At 38.3% G+C, this 19011-nt stretch overlaps 1 protein-coding gene across 1 annotated transcript in view; it reads left to right on the top strand.

Annotated features, from left to right (window-relative positions):
* MED13L (mediator complex subunit 13 like) overlaps window positions 1-19011 on the top strand; it is a 232608-nt gene that overhangs the window by 200463 nt on the left and 13134 nt on the right. The window contains exons 16-24 of the mRNA XM_006908585.3: window positions 2168-3105; window positions 6815-6994; window positions 7596-7819; window positions 9685-9877; window positions 10569-10995; window positions 11545-11764; window positions 12801-12989; window positions 16840-17063; window positions 17255-17397. Of these exons, the coding sequence (XP_006908647.1) occupies window positions 2168-3105; window positions 6815-6994; window positions 7596-7819; window positions 9685-9877; window positions 10569-10995; window positions 11545-11764; window positions 12801-12989; window positions 16840-17063; window positions 17255-17397 (2738 nt within the window). The remainder of the gene's footprint in view (window positions 1-2167; window positions 3106-6814; window positions 6995-7595; window positions 7820-9684; window positions 9878-10568; window positions 10996-11544; window positions 11765-12800; window positions 12990-16839; window positions 17064-17254; window positions 17398-19011) is intronic.

Below are 19011 nucleotides of genomic sequence, written 5' to 3'. Positions count from 1 at the left end.
CAGGAGCGCGCTGGATGTGAGCGCCCAGCTTGTTTTCTGTTGCTGCGCTCCAGTTCTAGCTTATTTAATTATAGACTGGTACTGTACAGCTGGCGCGGCCAGCACAGGAGAGGTTAGCACGCCATTCGTAAATAGTGCAGCAGCTTCCGAAACCCATTCACCAGTTTAATCTCTTATACATACAGGCTCCTCAAAAAAAGTGACATGCACCTTTTGCTGTATGATCATTTAAATAATAAATGATTTACATTATTATTTAGATCTATTAAATCTATATTTGCCATCCAAAGATTCTTGGTATTCTAAACTGGCACTGTTTCTGTAACTTGCTGTGATGAAGGAAATGTTTTGTATCTGCATACTCCAACGTAGCATCTATTGCTGTCTTGTCGTAGCTGTGTACCACCGAACATATGGCTAGTTGAGATCAAGGCTGATTTTTCGTTTTATTTAAATTAATTTAAATTTAGCACATGGAGCTAGTGACTACCTTATTGGACACACAGTTCTAGACTATTAGAAATCCTCCCACTGTGGTGTCCCCTCACCCTGGGCACCCCTCACCTGTCACACTTAGCACACCAGCACTCACTTGCATGATGCGTGTCATACTTGCTGTGAGCTGACTTCTCTTCGTCTTTTTCACTGTTGAATATCCAGCACCTAGCATAGGGTTAGTACTCAGTTCATTTTTATTACTACCTAGGGAGCAATTTAATTATTTAGATTTTTGGTTAGTAGTCATAGTTTCTTTTCTGATCTGAACTGCATAATAATTTTAGGGTTTTGTAAAACAGGAAGATTTGAAAGGAGTCCAATTAGAGTAAAGATCATTATTACACACATTATTTTGGTCTCTGAGATAGCAGCGATTGCTAATCACGGTTTCTGGGTCATTTTTTTATCTGTCCTCAAAGGTGCCCCTGTGCCTCGGATTTTAAATTTCTTTACAGTGCCTGATTTGGATTTTCAGGCTGGTAGTTTAGGCACAACTAATTTAAAAATCACAAGAAAATTATTTGAAGAGCTGTTACTTTATGACATTCTTATTTCAAATTATTAAGTGAATGAATATGTAGTTTATTGGATGAATGTTAGTTTAAGCACATTATTAATATATTTCAAAAGGATATTAAGTATTAAACAAATCTGTGTTCTTTTGATATTTTCAAATTGGAAAGAATAGTCTCATATGCTGTTTTATATGTATGTCAAGAAAATTTTCTACAATAATAAAACAACAGAACGTTGCAGATACTGTTTTCTATGTAGCTATTCCAAAATGAAGTGACTGCTTATGAGAAAAAATAGATAACACAATGTGATTAGTCTCTGAGAACTAAAAATAATTGTGCTATAGGTAAGGCATAGCATATTGAAAACTAATAAGTGAACTAGAATTGCCTGCCACCCCACAGAAATTTCTTGCAGGTTTGGAAATTATAATACAATATGTGTACTTCTGTGCAACCATCTAATTAATACTAAAGCCTCATAGCAGCATATGTAATATTTGTATTAATTATAATGTAGTACTGGCCAATGGGTTTCTTAAAATAGAATTCCCTCGTGGTCACACATTACTATTAAAATGCAAGCCTAGATAGGACTGCATTTTGAAAGTTAGAAAAATGTTAAATTTTCATGTGCATTTGATTATAACTACTTTAGAATCATATAGATTATAGCCTCAGAGAACAAGTACGCTGGCAGACTTTCAATTCGAAAAATGACAAAAATGTAATTGCAAATTAGATGGAAATTTCATCTGTGGTCTGCTAGCTAATTTAGCGTTTGAACTTATGTGTTAAAGTTCCATCTAGTAGTTACAGTATTTCAAAATTACACTGACTCAACTCAGCATCATGTTTTCTTGTGAAAATTATAAAAGTTACTTCAAAAGGTTAAGATGAGGATTTCTTAAAAGTGGAATGAGTAGAAGAAAGTGCTATATTGATTTATTCTTCATACCTTGCTGCTTGCTTTTCCACATACTGCACTGACTGCTTTGAATCTTTTTTTTTTTTTAAGAGAAAATTGAGTGTACCAAGTGACAGCACACATGAATGATAAGAAAGGCACATGCCAGGTCGGGGGTGGTTATGTGTGTGTTCCAGCATCCGTGACAGGCCTCTGATTCTCACTTGGTGCTGTCTGTTCGTTGCAGTAATGTGCCTAGCGTCGGGAGCCTAGCAGATCCAGACTATCTGAACACACCACAGATGAACACACCGGTGACGCTGAACAGCGCTGCCCCAGCCAGCAACAGTGGAGCAGGAGTTTTGCCATCTCCAGCAACACCCCGCTTCTCTGTCCCCACACCACGAACCCCCAGGACCCCAAGAACTCCCAGAGGCGGGGGCACTGCCAGTGGTCAAGGGTCTGTTAAATATGACAGCACCGATCAGGGGTCACCAGCCTCTACCCCCTCTACCACGCGGCCCCTTAACTCTGTGGAGCCTGCCACCATGCAGCCAATTCCTGAAGCCCATAGTCTCTATGTCACCCTGATTCTCTCCGATTCTGTGATGAATATCTTTAAAGACAGAAACTTTGACAGCTGTTGCATCTGTGCCTGCAACATGAACATCAAAGGGGCAGATGTCGGGCTTTACATCCCCGATTCTTCCAATGAGGACCAGTACCGCTGTACCTGTGGGTTTAGTGCGATTATGAATCGCAAACTTGGCTACAATTCGGGACTCTTCCTGGAAGATGAGTTGGATATTTTTGGGAAGAATTCTGATATTGGTCAGGCTGCAGAGAGGCGCTTAATGATGTGTCAGACCACCTTCCTTCCTCAGGTGGAAGGAGCCAGAAAACCCCAGGAGCCACCTATAAGCCTTCTCCTCCTCCTCCAGAATCAACACACTCAACCTTTTGCTTCACTCAGTTTCCTGGATTACATTTCCTCTAACAACCGCCAAACTCTTCCCTGTGTAAGCTGGAGTTACGACCGGGTGCAAGCAGATAACAACGATTACTGGACGGAATGCTTTAATGCCTTGGAGCAGGGCCGGCAGTACGTGGATAACCCCACAGGTGGAAGGGTGGATGAGGCGCTGGTGAGAAGCGCCACCGTGCACGCGTGGCCTCACAGCAACGGTGGGTGTCTCAGGGGACAAACTTGCTTTGAAGGTTATCCTGGGCTAACTCTCAGGCTTTCTTTACTTCACTATATGGCAACATTTTGAACTTTATGTCTTTAAAAAAAAAAAAAAAAAACTAAAGCGAGAGCTATATCGATGTCATCCTAAATTTAAGGACTGGGGAAATGTGTGATGCTGAAACACCTTTGGAGAGGAGAAAGGTATTATTTTGTGAAAGTTTCCTCCTGCGTGAATTCATGGAGGCAGCTCACAGTGGAAACCTGCGACTGCCGGGTAACCGGAGTTGCCAGGAGTATGCAGACCAGTACCTTGCACGCTCTTTCGTGTTTCAGTCCACTCAGGCTAGGTCCGATTGTCGTGACACTTCCTCCGTAGAGCCTTCCGCCCAGTTCCAGAGTGTTTTCTCCTTCCTCTGGTTTCCCAGTATCTTCTCTCTCTCGTAACAGTCATCACATTTTACATTGTGTTGTGGTTACTGGAGTATGCCCTGGCTTTTTTATTACTAAAAGCTCCAATTGATAATTTTTGGAGTTGAGCTCTAAGAGTGCCCAGCAACTTACTATTCCCCTCCCTTATTGATTCACTATTGATAATGTGGTGCATCCCATGATAAAAATGGTGAATAAGAGGCAAGGTGCCTGCCCTCAGGGACTTTTTAATCTATGCTGGAAAGTGGACATTAATCAAATAATTACACAAATAAGGATATTATTACAAACCATTATAAATGGTGAAAGCATGGAGTAAGAGGGCCACCCTAGGCTAGAGGTCCTTGAAGAAGTGGTAACATTAGAAATCTCAACAGTGAGTCCAGATTAACTGTGTAAAGAGGAAAGGAAGGAATTGTGTCCCGGGCAGAAGGAGCGGCAAGTTTGAAGGCCCAGAGTTATACAGAGCTTGGGGCTTTCAAAAAACTGAGAGGCTTGGCGGCCAGCAGGGTCTCAATTACCGGGAGCCTTTTGCGACATGCTGGGGATTAGGTCTTCATCCACAGAGCCCTTACAGGTCATTGATGGGATTTATGAAGAGGCATTGACATCAAATTTGTGTAGTAAAAGAAAAAAATGTACTCTGATTATACTGTGGGCTGTGGATTAGAAAATGGCAGGAGTGGATCTGGGGAGACGAGGAGGGTATTGTAGGAGACCAAATAAGAAACAACAGTGCGGCTTAGTGTCCTAGCAAAGAAAATGGAAAAGAAATGGAAACGTTCAAGAGATGTTTAGGATGTATTACTGCAGGACTTGATAATGGGTTGAACTTGGGGATCAGGGAGAGCAAGATGTTAAGGAAGACACCCAGGTTTGTGACCTGTATACCTGGATAGACAGTGGTGTTGTTCAAAGATAGGTGTACTGGAGGAAGACCAGGTCTGAGGAGGAAGTTCACAAAGTGAGTTTTGAAAGTTTTAAAGATCCCTTTTGAGACATCTAGGTTAAAGATGTCAGGTAGACACTTGGGACCTCATGGGCCTGGAGTTCAGGGGAAAGGGAATGGTTGGCAGATAGATAAGTCAGAGGCACAGAGGAGAAGGAAAGGTCACTGAGGAGGAGGGGGAGGTATGGAACGAGAAGAGGGCCTGGGACAGAGCTTTGTGGAATTCTACCCTGTAACCAAGTTTCAGGAAAGAGAGAGTGGTCAACAAGCTTTAGGATGCAGCTGAGCTTTTAAGGTGAGGATTAAACATGCCTTTTGACCTTAGAGCTGCTTCTGTAAACAGTGGGAGCAGAAGCCAGGCTGGAGGGGTTATGTGAATGAAACATGGACCCTGCTTCTGAACAGCTCTCAGTCTTGTATGGGAGATGGTTATATAAGCTTCTTAAATATAGTTGGAAGTCTGGAATAATAAAAGTACGTCCAGAGGACAAAGATCAGTGGTGTTGGGAATGACGAGCGTTTTCTGAGTAGGCCAAGCAGGGAGACTTCTTGGAAGTGGAGATGCCTAAGGAAGTGGTCAAGAGTTATACTCATTTTTAAAACTGATTAGGTTTAAGCACAGTGCCTTGTACTTATCAGGCCTTTAATTAATGTCTCCTGGATGAATTTATGAATTAAAGGAAGTGCAGTATTTCCCCTAAAGAAATGTGGGTGATCATCTTAGGTGGTTCCTTCTCCTAGATAGTGGCCTTCAGACAGAAAAGCAGTATGTGTGGGAAGATCAGTAGTGTCATCTTTGGATATGAAGAATAGCACATTTTATTGCAGGGGTGGTATGGGTTCCGAATTCAGACGTTTCAAAGTACCAGACAGATAATGTAAACGAATGTTGTGGGGAGCCAGATTTGCAAAAAGCATTGCCCTAAATAAATTGCGTCCTTTCCCAACACTTTGTTTTGTATGCCCAGGAATAGAGTTAACAAAGAATTATGTCTGCTTTTAATCTGGTTCTCTTGGTTTGTCATTTTCCTACTTTTGATAGAGCCGTGGGTACAAGAAGTACTTTACTGTTTTCTTTATTATAAGAAAAAAAGAAGCACAGGCTTGAAGGTAAAGACGATTCGCACTGCTTCAGCCTCAGGCAGGCAGCAGAGCAGGGACCATGGGGAGCTGTCTGAAGGGGACAGCTGCTCCCGGGCTCCAACAGGTGGAGGTTATGCAGGAATATGGGTCTCAGCCCCAGGGTTGCCAGGTCTCCCAGTTTTTCAAGAAAAGCTAGAAATCCAGACTTGTATATGAAATTTCCTGGAGAGACTCATTTCACCACCACCCCCCCCCCCAAAAAAAACCCAACAACAATAACAGCAAACACTGTGGGCCACCAATCTGCAACCTATTTGATTTAAGGACTTACCTAAAAATGTCTTAAGAACGCTAAGCAGATTGCATTGGCAGATAAATCTTAGATTTCTATCCATGTCCCTTTCCTAATCCGCTAGAAAAGTAAGAGTAAGGAAAGGTCTTCAGGAACCCAGCTGTGCAGATTCATATCTGATCACCTCAAGCTTAATTAGCTCTTCAGATCTTTTTGCGAATTTGATGAGCATTATGGACCTTCTCCCCTGGTGAAAACAGATAATGTTCATGCATGCACAGTTCTGCATAACAATTCCGAGAGTTTTCAGATTCTAGGTTAAGAACCCCTCCTGATAGCTGGAAGAATATTTGTGCTGAAACCATGAATCCCTTACCTTCCTCTCTATACAGATGACTTTCAGTCCTGTCGTTGCTTCTGCTGTGTTTTCGTGTGCCTCTACTCGCATGGAAGGTGTTCTTTCTCTTTATGCATTTTGTATTTTGTGAAAATATTTTACATTAAGAGCATTTTTTAAAGTTTTAAAAAGCTTCTATTTAAGTTCCTTTTTCCCACTCATATAATTAAACCATTGATATTTGTAAATCAAAGTAATAATTAAGAAACTTTTGCACCTCTTATGAGCAAACTTGGAAATGGGTTTGTATGATTTTAAAACATCAGACCTTTCTATCTTTCCTCTTTTAAGCAGTTCTACAGTTAACCTCTTTATATAGAGTAACCTATTTTCCCTTTTTTTATTTCCAATAATAAATTATTTTTTCCATTTTAGAAGAATATCTCTCCTCCTGACTTGTAAGTCAAGTATTTTAGCATCTACTAAAAATAGAATCTGCCGCCAATAATGTCTTTGTCATGGACTATAGCTGAGGCCCAAAATGATGGCAAGAAAGATGAGACTGCTAATCCACTTTTATGATTTCTGTTCCTTTTCATTTATTTTCTGTTCCAGTGCTAGACATCAGCATGCTTTCCTCCCAAGATGTGGTCCGTATGCTGTTGTCCCTGCAGCCCTTTCTCCAAGATGCCATCCAAAAGAAACGCACGGGCAGGACCTGGGAGAATATCCAGCATGTGCAGGGACCACTCACCTGGCAGCAGTTCCACAAAATGGCAGGACGGGGGACCTATGGTAGACTCTTTTCCCTGTTTGAATTCCTTCTGATTTTCTCATTCCATAAAAAAGCAGCTTGAGTTACTGTCAAGTGTTTGCTTCACTGATAAAATCTCTTTCTTCATGACTATTAAGTTACATAATCTCTTTGTTTTCCTAAAGTCAGTATTGGTGTTACGTTTTCTTAACATTCTTGGCATAATGAAAGTAAATGAGGAAAATAATCCTTAAGTAGCGTATTTATTAGATTCTCATCTTCCTGATCCTCATTGTGTTTTCATTTGGGTGAACTTCCGAACTAGTCAGCTTTTTCGTAGTCAGGATTATAATGCTAATCTTAAAGGAAGTTATGTAGTGCTACTTGGAAATCTAACTTCTAAGTTGTTCTAGACTACCTTCTGATTTTATTCAACCTTTAGAACCATATTCCAACTCATTTAATTAAGGTTTTCATCAGGGGATATTTAATTAGAGGATTCAAAGACTACTTTAAGATATATTAACCTACAATGAAATTTCTGATGCCAGGATTCACACTAATGCACCAGGAACTTCTGAATTGTTCAGGTGGTGGGAAACGGGCTCTCAAGCACCTTCCTAAACTGCAGTGTTGTTTTAGGTTCAGAAGAATCTCCTGAGCCGTTGCCCATCCCCACCCTGCTGGTCGGCTGTGATAAGGACTTTCTCACCGTCTCGCCATTTTCCTTGCCGTTTTGGGAGAGGCTGTTGCTGGATCCATATGGGGGCCACCGTGACGTTGCCTATATTGTGGTGTGTCCAGAAAATGAGGCCTTGCTCGAAGGAGCCAAAACTTTCTTCAGGGACTTGAGCGCTGTGTATGAGGTGAGAAAGATGTGAGAACAGTTTTTATGACACGAGTCCTCAGATTGTTTCTAGTTACGATTAAATTTTAAAGAATAAATATCTTCAAAGTAGATCTCAAAGAAAATATGCAGATAGTTGGAGGATGAAGAAAAGAATTAAATTGGCAAGTTTTTCTGGAAGTAAATTGCTTTCCCATCTTGGCTTTATATTTTATTAGATTTAGAAGACTTTCCTTTACCAGCCTTACCACACTTCTTAAAATCCTATCAGCTGTTTTCTGCCCATTTATGTGCTCGGGTTTAAAAGTATTGTTCACCAGGGGAAAGTGGCTCTTCAGAAGATGAGCTTTACAAAAAGAAAGCACATCTACCCTTTTGGGGGTGGGGGAAGAAAGGGAAAGTCCCTGAAAACAGTATAAAAATGTTTAGCTTGAAAATTTCTGAATCAGAAGATAAATTTAATGAATCATGTCCCTGTTGTTTTTATTTAACATTGCATTCATCTTAATACTAAAATTTTGATACAGATTAGTAATGTAATAACCATGATAATGTGATATCCAGGTAGATAATTTAAACATTTAGTATATAAATTTCTGTTACTTTTGAAAAATTAGAATCATGACTATCTTTGAAGAGGAAGTGTCACATTTCTTCTGCCAGAGTACATATATACTAAATTCTTTGTACTTTCTACTACTAACGTCTTTGTATTTGGCAAGATTAAATGAAATTAGTATTTATAGAGGGTTTCGAACTGTGACAGGCATATTATAAGCATTACAAATGTGGTTGAATTTCAAAAGTATTTTGTAACAGAACATTCACTGCCTATAAATACACAAGTACACATGAAATAGTAAACTTACATGTGGCTCCAAAGAAGTGAGGGGATGCTAATGTATGTGGTGATGGCATCAGTTAAGCCACTGAAGAAAATCCTTGAGTACAGTAATTTCCAAACAGTGCCTGGTCCATGGATGCGTAATAATACTACATCATACTTACCCTGACACAGAAAACTTTTCTAAGCAATTTTAAACCCTGGCTATTCTCTTGAATGAAGCCTTCAGCATAAGTTACAAAACATAAAAGGCTTTTTAGATCTTAATTTTACTAGGATTGCTCATTTGGCGATATGACAGACCTGCCGAAGGAGAATTCTTTGGGGCTAGGTAGTAAGCCTAGCAAGGTAGTCAGCTCTAGCAAGGGATAATAGTATGGGCCCTTCTGCTGGTGAACAGGTAGTTAAGTAGCTTGCTTTTGGCAGGTATATTAATTCTCTGCTATAAGCACCCATTCAGTGTCCTGGAGATTAATAACAGAAACTCATTGTGCTAAAACAACTATTTCTTTTTAAAAAATGATCAACACATCCAGTGCTTCAGTGGCCTCTGCTATTAGTGATCTCCAAATGTCTTAAACAATCTAACAGATGGCCCATAAAATTTTAATGTTATCTTATGGGAAAACATTATGAGTAGGGATTGCTTAGGAGATCTGAGTGGACATATGTCTCGGTCAGCTGTAGTAGGCAGGAATCTGGTTAGTCCTTTATTTGACCATCAGCGGTCAGGTGATGCTCCGCAATCTGCTCTCGTGCAGGAGGAATGGGCTGGCAAGCAGACACATTTACGTTTCTCCATGAGAAACATTAATTTTTCTCTAGAGGACCTAGTCCAGATTTTGGAGCATCAGATTGCAGTTTCAGGGTGCATGATAATTAATTACCAGCTTAGAATGTGGGTTTGGTTGCATGTGGTAATGATAAAAGAAAAAGGAAAATGCTTCCATGTGGATGATAAAGAATCTCCCTCGCTAACGATATGTACCAAACAAAACAGTGGTTCCTTTTGTAAACAGTGATTTTGTTTGTGGTATCAGATGTGTAGGCTTGGCCAGCACAAGCCCATCTGCAAAGTGCTACGTGATGGGATCATGCGCGTGGGAAAGACCGTGGCACAGAAGCTAGCCGATGAGCTTGTGAGTGAGTGGTTTAACCAGCCGTGGAGCAGTGAGGAGAATGACAATCATTCCAGACTCAAACTTTATGCGCAAGTTTGCCGCCATCACCTAGGTAAGCGGGAATTTATTTGGCAAAGTAGAATTTGAGAAGTAAAATAGAAAATTGCTCCTCCCCTTCCACTTGTTAAGGTGCAACAGTAGGCTTCTGTTGTCTCAGGTAATGTTAGCATTCCATTACTGTATTTATTTACAACTATTTCTGCGTTCTAGGTAAATGCTAATTTTTATAAGCACATATATTCTTTAAAAGCTATTTAAAATTGCCTAAAGAAGTCATATCTAATTTACTCCACATTTTGAAAACTTAGCAGCATGACTTAGTATTAAGAGAATACTTAATTGCTTAATTTAAGAGAATCTTAATTTTAAGAGGATCTAAGACACTTGTAAAGCTGTATACCCGTGGGAGCATAATATACCAGGGTGGCTGTAGAATACGTGGCCTCTCATTTTTCAGCGAAGGCATATGGAATCAGTCTGAAAGGAAAATGTCACACACGATTAATTTTCTCTTCCTTTTTAAATAAGGTTCTTCTCCAGAACTTAAAATAAATAGTTCCATGTTCATTTCTATGTTTGCAGGGTATATAAGCGTATGTTCAACTGTGGAGATAGCATTTTGGGTATCGTAGCCAGAATATTGCAGCCTGATAGCATAATATTTAAAGTTAGCATTCCAAATTTCTGCTTGTCTAACACTGCAGAAAACCACTGAAGTCACCTCTCTGCATGTACTCTTTCAGCACCTTATTTAGCCACTCTGCAGCTCGATAGCAGCCTGTTGATACCACCTAAGTACCAGACCCCACCAGCAGCAGCACAGGGACAAGCTACTCCTGGGAATGCCGGGCCTTTAGCTTCAAATTCAGGATCAGCAGCTCCCACAGCTGGCAGCGCATTTAATCCCACCTCTAATGGCAGTTCTACAAACCCTGCAGCAAGTAGTTCCGCATCTGGTTCCTCTGTGCCACCGGTCTCATCATCTGCCTCTGCTCCCGTCGTTAACCAGATAAGCACTACCTCTTCGTCAGGATTCAGTGGTAGTGTTGGAGGACAGAACCCCAGCACTGGGGGCAGTTCCGCTGATAGAACGCAAGGGAACATAGGCTGCGGTGGAGACCCCGAGCCTGGGCAGAGCGCCTCTCAGCCCTCACAGGATGGACAAGAAAGGTACACGACTCACTGACTGAGACAAGACGCTTCAACTTAGATGCCTTATCTGCTCTTCTTCTGTACCCCTCTCTTCCCCTCAACCTCACGAGGCTCTAAATCCAGTAAAGTGCTCTATTTCTCTTCTTCCCGAGAGAAACAGCTGTCAGTCAACAGCTTCAGTGTTAAGAAATTTGAGACTTCTTATATCCGAATTTATAAACATTATTTTTAAACTTATTAGCTTCATAGTAAGCTGTTACTTTTATACTGATACTGTTATATGAATAATAGATGATACTAATAAGCTATTGCTGTTAATAGTATCGGAAAACATCTTTGTAGACTTTAGGCACAGGAAACACAGGGGAGTTGAAAAAGAAACCTCCCACTTTAGAGGCGCACACTGTCATTTTACACCTGTCTTGGTGCTAACTAGTAATACGATACATGTTAATGTTACATTTAATCTGTAATCATTATCCAGGGAGTTGATGTGCTCTAAAATTGATTTTGTTTTCTGTAATTTATGTTTATTTTGTGCATCTCATAAGTGACTTTTCTCTGCAGTGTTACAGAAAGGGAGAGAATAGGAATTCCCACGGAGCCCGACTCCGCAGATAGCCAAGCCTATCCTCCAGCTGTTGTCATTTACATGGTGGACCCATTCACTTACACTGCAGAGGAGGACTCCACTTCCGGAAACTTTTGGCTGTTGAGTTTGATGCGCTGCTACACAGAGATGCTGGATAATTTACCTGAGCATATGAGAAATTCTTTCATTCTCCAGGTAACTATTTGCAAGTTTATTTTTACTTTCATTGTTTTTATGAAAGTAAATACAAGTTACTGATTTTTAAAAAAAAATTGAAAGTCACAAAAACATTTTAAAAAATAATCATAATTGTGCCTTTAAGATCGATCCATCATTACCATGTTGGTATATTTCTAGCCTTTTTTTTATATGTTTGTTTACATAGTTGAGATTATACTTTCAACATATTGTCTTTTTGTACTTAATGTTATTCATGAATGCTTTTCCATGTTATTTAAAATTCTCACAAACAAAATTTTTAATGACTGGATATCTTCCACATTTAACCATGCCTGCACAGTTAGATATTTAATTGCTTCCACTTTTTCACTATTATAAACAAAGCCATAACAAACGTCTTTATGTATAATCCCTTTTTCACATTTCAGGGCATTTCTTAAAGTGGATTCTTAGATATACATACTGATAAATATTGCCAGATTCCTTTCCAGAAAGGTTTTACTTACTTGCATGAATGAGCATGCCCGTTTTCACTGCCGCTCTTGCCAGCTTTACAGTGGAATAACTTTACATTTTTAAAAATAATTTAATAGGTGAAAAATGCTGCATTCGCTGTTTGGATTTTGTTGTATTGTCACTTTAAAGCTATCTTACAGAATTAAAAGTTTACTGGAATAGGTTTTCGATAGTTTTTCGCTGTTTTGAAGTTTGTGACGCAGATGATTAGACAGTAATTCCAAAAGTGCTGTGCATATTATGTATATATGAGAAGTGTATCAAAAAGAAAGTTTTTAAATTTGGGAGCATCATAATAATAGAGAATTTACCCCTAAAATGGGAACAGGATAATTTCTAAGCGACAGTATAACTATTGCTGGTATACATTTAGAATATAGGATTTTATGTCACTAGGAGAAATTAAGAACGAAGTATTTATTTTAAGACTATAAAGTTTTCTCCCCCCATGCAAGTTAAGGTTTCATGCCTTCCCATTTTCCAACTTTCTCATTATTACATTAAATCCCAGTTCTGTTTGTATTCCTGTCTGTAGATTGTGCCTTGCCAGTACATGCTGCAGACAATGAAGGATGAACAAGTTTTCTACATTCAATACTTGAAGTCCATGGCATTTTCAGTGTACTGCCAGTGCAGGCGACCTCTGCCTACACAGATCCACATTAAATCTCTCACAGGGTTTGGGCCTGCCGCCAGCATTGAGATGACCCTCAAGAACCCGGAGGTAGGTAGCAGCCAGGCAGAAATTTCCAAAAAGAGATCTTTTATACTGAAGATGCAAGCCAGGCGAGTTGGTTGCGTGGTTTGTCTTCTACTTTTATGTAAGAGTAATCCTTAAGTTAAAATTGAAGAGATACTTCACTGAACTTGTACATTTTTTTGAGAAAAGAGGCAGGCAAAGTCTTGCTTTTTTTCAATGTAGGACCTAAGGCAGCAACATACTGAGCACTTTGCTATATTCGTTTTTGTTCTCTCTTTTTTTGAGACTAATCTGTGTCTTCTCTTACTCTCTACCCTCCCCAGTTCGTTTCTCTCCTAGTACAGCAGTTGTATATGTGTTTATTCCATAAGGGCTCCTCAATTTCTGACGCACATTTTTACAGGGAGTTGCTTCCTCCTCCTCTCGTCTTGGGGCTTCTGTATATATACAAATGCTTTTTCTCTCAGTCTTCTTAAACCTACTTCCTATGTACCTCAAGGGGAGTCTTAAAACACCAGAGCCCCACATGTTTTAAATAAAAGTTGTTTTACTAATCGCCTTATCCTGAAGATAGAGGTGTATAGGGCAATGTTTAAAATGTTCAAAGCTTTCAAAAATCAGTTCCCACAACTTCATTGAACAGAAAATACCCATTAACAAAAGCCAGCAAATACCTTTTCATTATTAGAGAACTTAAAAACACCCAAAACTGCTGATTTTAGTTGGTTATGTAAGTTTTTTCTAGAAAACTCTATAAAATGCTTATCCCTTCTAGAACTAAAAGCTTAGACGTGAAAAAATGATGCAACTATAGATAATACTGCATTTGTTGTAACTTGGTTCAGGTCAGCTTGGTCCCAAGACGGGTAGCTGCTTGGCTGACAACCTACTTTAATTCTGGGATTATATAAAATTTCTGTCTTTGGCAGTTTTAGGTTCAGTTTATTCTTTTGGATTTGTATTTTTCACTTTTGTAAGCAGTTCATCTATTTTCTCTATTAGTTTTTTCTAGAGTTGAAAAATAGTTTGCTTCTACTTGTTTCTTGTTTTGTCTCCAGAAATCATGAGTTATTGCTTTTCATTGTAAACTTAGAATCTTTTAATTCTTTACTTCCTGTGGTTATTCTGCAGTTCAGATGCAGTCATTTCTTATGCTTTGGTAAGAAGTTATCACAATTTGAAATGATAACTGATAGTATTCTGCATTTTCATGGAGGAGAGTAAAGGCTGACTACTTATGTTAAGATATCCTAAGACATTATGAAACATTTTAAAAGATTGTAACATACTGGCAGAACACCATTAGGAGTTCGTGAGGTAAAGTGAGGCTTAGATTAAAATAAATGGCAAACATATGCATTTTTCCCCCTTTGCTTTGGAATAAGAAGAGAGAAATCACTTGACTTTATTAAAAACAAAACAACCAAATGTTATACATATTTACTGAGATTTATACATTTTTATTTGCATTAAGGTAATGACTGTTTGCTAAATGCTGCCTCTCCGCCTCTCCCGCAGTCTACAGCTAGAATATTGCACTTCCGTTCAGTCTGTATAGCTGAGCATCTGCTGTGTGCCAGGCACTGTATTAGGTGACAGTGGTGAACCAAACAGCCAGGCCCCTGCTTCTCTACAGTGGCATAGTCTCATGCAAGCACATTTTCACATAAGAATGTATTTTAGTATTTGTCATGCAAGCTTTAGAAGAAATCCTGTCACTGGTATCATTTTTCATAGAACATCTAGCATCTCAGAACCAGAGTATAGGAATACTGTTTTACCTAGTGATTTATCTTTTGCATCTAAAATAGTTGACATTTAACCTTTGGTTCACACAAAACTTTTTAGGCAACCTCAACTGGACTCTTAAAAAAAAAAAAGATTTATTAAGACATAATTCATATATAAAATTCATCCTTTTAAAAATTGTATCATTCAGTGATTTTTAGTTTATTCACAGAGTCGTACAACTGTCACTGCTATCTACCTTTGGAACATTTCATCAATCCAGAAAGAAACTTTATGCCTATTAGAAACCACACCTCATTTTCCCTTCCCCCAGCTCCTGGCAACCGCTAATCTACTTTCTGTCTCTATGGAGTTGCCTATTCTGGATATTTTATATAAATGGAATCATATAATATGTTATCTGTTATGTCTAGCTTTCTTCATTTAGCATAACCTTTGAGGTTTATCCACATCATAGCATATATCAGTACTTCTTTTTATGGCTAAATAATATTTTATTGTATGGATATACCATATTTTGTTTGTTTTTTTTTATTATTCATTAGTGGATGGGCATTTGGATTTTTCCACTTTTTGGCTCTTATGAATAATGCTGCTATGAACATTTGTGTACAAGTTTTTGTGTGGATATAGTTTTCAGTTCTGTTGGTAAATAGCTAGAAGTAGAATTTTGGGGTCTCTGGCGATTGAATGAATTAGTGAGAATGTCAGCTCTGAAACTTTGAACAAGTGGTTGAATATCTCTAGGCCTGTTTTGAACCCCTAAAATGAAGGAATTTGATTAGATTATTTACAAGGTTCCTTTTAGCTTTAAAATTCTATAATCCCATAATTATTATTTCTTTTACTATAGTCTAGGGGTCAGCAACTATGACTATGGGCTAAATCCAGCCCACAGCCTATATTTGTATGACCAACTAAATAAGAACGATTATTACGTTTTTAAAAAGAAATTATGTGACAGACTCGTAAAGCCTAAAGTATTTATTATCTGGTCCTTTATGGATGTTTGCTAACCCCTGCTATAGTTTATTAAATATTAAAATGTGTATAATAGCTGTAAGCAAACACAATGATTAAATTTTGTCACAGTTTATCTAAAATGTTTGTCTTAGGTAACAGTAATTCTTCGATTTCTTAAATGAGACACACACGTGCGTGCACGCACGCACACACACACACACGTATAAAATGAAAACTGAAAGGTACCCAATCATAAGTGTACTGCGTGATGAATTTTCACTAAGTAAAAATGCCATGTAATAAGCACAATAACAAGCCTCCAGAAGCCTCTCCTCCCCAGGCCCTTAGTCACTCCAAAGGAAAATCATAATTCTGACTTCTAACAGCATAGTTTTGCCTGTTTTGTGACTTTTCTATAAATCGAATCATACAGTTTATAATCTTGTATCTGGCAGCTTTTACTCATTGTAGAAATCCATCCATTTTTGTTGCTTGTAGTGGTAGTTTTTCTGTTCTCTTTGCTGTTTAATATTCTGATTGTGTGTATATCAAAATGTATCTATCATCCATCTTACTGTTAGTGAGTATTTTAGCTATTTTCTCTTTGGAGCTAATACGATTAATCCTTTCATAAACATTCTTATCATTGTCCTTTGGTAAACATATAATGTATGCATTTCATTGGGTCATAGGGTTTGTGTTTGTTCAGCTTTAGCAGGTATTGTCAAATACTTTTCCAAAAGGGTTGTATCTCCAGCAACATACGAAAGTTCTAGTTGCTCTGCATTCTCACCAGTACTTGGTGTTTTCTGACTTTGTTATTTCATACATTCTGGCGGGTGTGTGGTAGTGTCTCGTTGTGGTTTTAATTTCCACTTTTCTACTGACGAGTGAAGTTGAGCCAGTTTACTTTCTAACATAGTAATCTCTTTTAATAAGAGAATACTGACTTGATTGCATTTCCTAGCTTTATCATTTAAACAATCTTTTATCTGTGTTATTATTACTATTTGGATGTGTATATACATATATATATCGTGCTGGTGGGGGGCAATCTGTTGTCATTACGCCCTGTTGTTTTCACTCAGTGCTGTTCTGGGTTTTATTATAAACATTAAATTTAGTGGCCTTGTGTTGATACTGATTTTGATTTTGATTTCAGCGGCCCAGCCCAATCCAGCTTTACTCACCTCCTTTCATACTGGCCCCAATCAAAGACAAGCAGACCGAGTTGGGAGAAACGTTTGGTGAAGCAAGCCAGAAATACAATGTGCTCTTTGTGGGCTACTGTCTGTCTCACGACCAGCGCTGGCTTTTGGCTTCCTGCACTGACCTCCATGGGGAGTTATTAGAAACTTGTATTGTAAATATTGCTTTACCAAACAGGTGAGGATCCTTGGTGTATATGATGCATGTAAATTGATGCTGTGCCTTTCCTTAGATATGAATCTTTCTAATTTTCCTATCTAAATGCAGAGGGTACCGTGTGGCTGGGTGGTTTGGAATTTTCTTGGTCTTGTCTAAGTGATAGCTTTGATTCATTTGGGGACTTCTTCCCCATATCTTTCTTTTTTTAGATCACGGAGGAGTAAAGTATCTGCACGTAAAATTGGACTGCAGAAGTTATGGGAATGGTGCATAGGTATTGTCCAAATGACATCTCTACCCTGGAGAGTTGTAATCGGGCGACTTGGGCGTCTTGGCCACGGGGAGCTTAAAGGTGAGAAATTCCTGAAGCAGTGTGTACCAGACGCAGGGGACAAGGGCTGAGCTAATGTCATTAACTGAGCTGAGGGTGAAGGTTGTAAAGTTGGTAGTAAGAGTAAAACAGATTATATTTCCTCATTTTTTTAAATATACAGGAAACCAGTGGTTTTAAACTTCATTAGCTGCAAAACCATTTACCCAAAGAAAATCTTAAATATAAAACAGAAAAAGTGTTTTATTAATATAAAAGTGATACTCAGTAAATTAGAATTTCTAATATGTATTTATATGTTGAATCAGAAAGAACAAGAAGTCAGTTTTAACATGAAAATTTTATACCAGAGGTTATGGATGATAGTAGAAATCATTGAAGAACAGCTTTCAGTTTCTTTCATTCATTTGTTTGTTTGTTTTTGGTGGTTGATGGTAATGAGTTTTGTATTTATTTTGCTTTGGTGACACAGTAGCAAAGTAATCCTGATTTATGAGGACAAGTAGTTATTAATTGGAACAGTCTTTATTCACATGGCCAATCTGGAAGCTTAAAAGAACAGATTTTTTTTTAAGTTGAACCCCAAACGTATCTACCAACTGCTTTATTTCTTATCGTCAATAGGACAGTCACAGAGCACTAAAGGTGACTAACATAACACAGCTGACCACCGGCAGCTGCCTTGTCTGACATTAAGTCCAGCTAATTTGGTGTCTTAGTGTAGCACTGGTGCAGTTTTATATATATAGACTTTTTTTTTAAGCCTAGATTATCTTTTTAAAGCCTCATTAATTAATTACACGTTTATAAAAAGTTTAATATATGCATGTAGATGAGAAAAGGTTTTATCTAAGGTCTGCACAAAGCAAAACGTATGTCAAAATTAGCTTGGTGGTTTTGTGCATGCAAGTATATTAAAGCAGAGTCAGCAAACTTTCTTTGTAAAGGGCCAGATAGTAAATATTTTCGACTTTGCATGATAATTGGTCACTGTTACAGCTGCTTAACTCTGCCATTGTAACTTCAAAGCAGTCATAGACAATACCTAAGTGAATGAATGGATGTGGCTGTGTTTTAATAAAACTTTATTTACAAAAACAGGTGTCAGGTAGGATTTGGCTGTGGACCATAGTTTGCTGGCCCTTGCATTAGGGTGCACATATTATTTCTTTACATGAAATTTATATCAGGTATTTGTGGAACCCCTGAAATAAAATCTTTGATACAGATATAACTTGCATTATAGCAAGTACCTGAGTTAATTATTAAGGTTTAACAGCAGTTTATACAAATGCATTAAATCTTCTCAGGAATCTATTGCACACAATTTTTTAAAATAAATTATATTGTAGACCAATAGAAAATGTTACCCTTTTCATTTTTTAAGGTATACCATACTTATAATGAATCTTATATCAGTAGCCTGGAGGTCTAATACATTAGAGGATTCGTCATTTCATTTCTGTCAGAAATCCTATCTTCTCTCTTAGCATGCCTTTTAGTCAATCTTATTTCTTAAAGGTTTTGAGTTACTCTTAACCCTTGGGAAAAGTTAGAGCATAATAGAAAAGAAGAGAGGATAAAAACGTAGCCTAGTATAGTCACTTGGTATTTTGGAAAATTATTAAGACCATC

Source organism: Pteropus alecto, unplaced genomic scaffold, assembly GCF_000325575.1.
Source record: "Pteropus alecto unplaced genomic scaffold, ASM32557v1 scaffold113, whole genome shotgun sequence".
NCBI lineage: Eukaryota > Metazoa > Chordata > Mammalia > Chiroptera > Pteropodidae > Pteropus > Pteropus alecto.
This window is presented reverse-complemented; position numbering and strand designations above follow the sequence as displayed.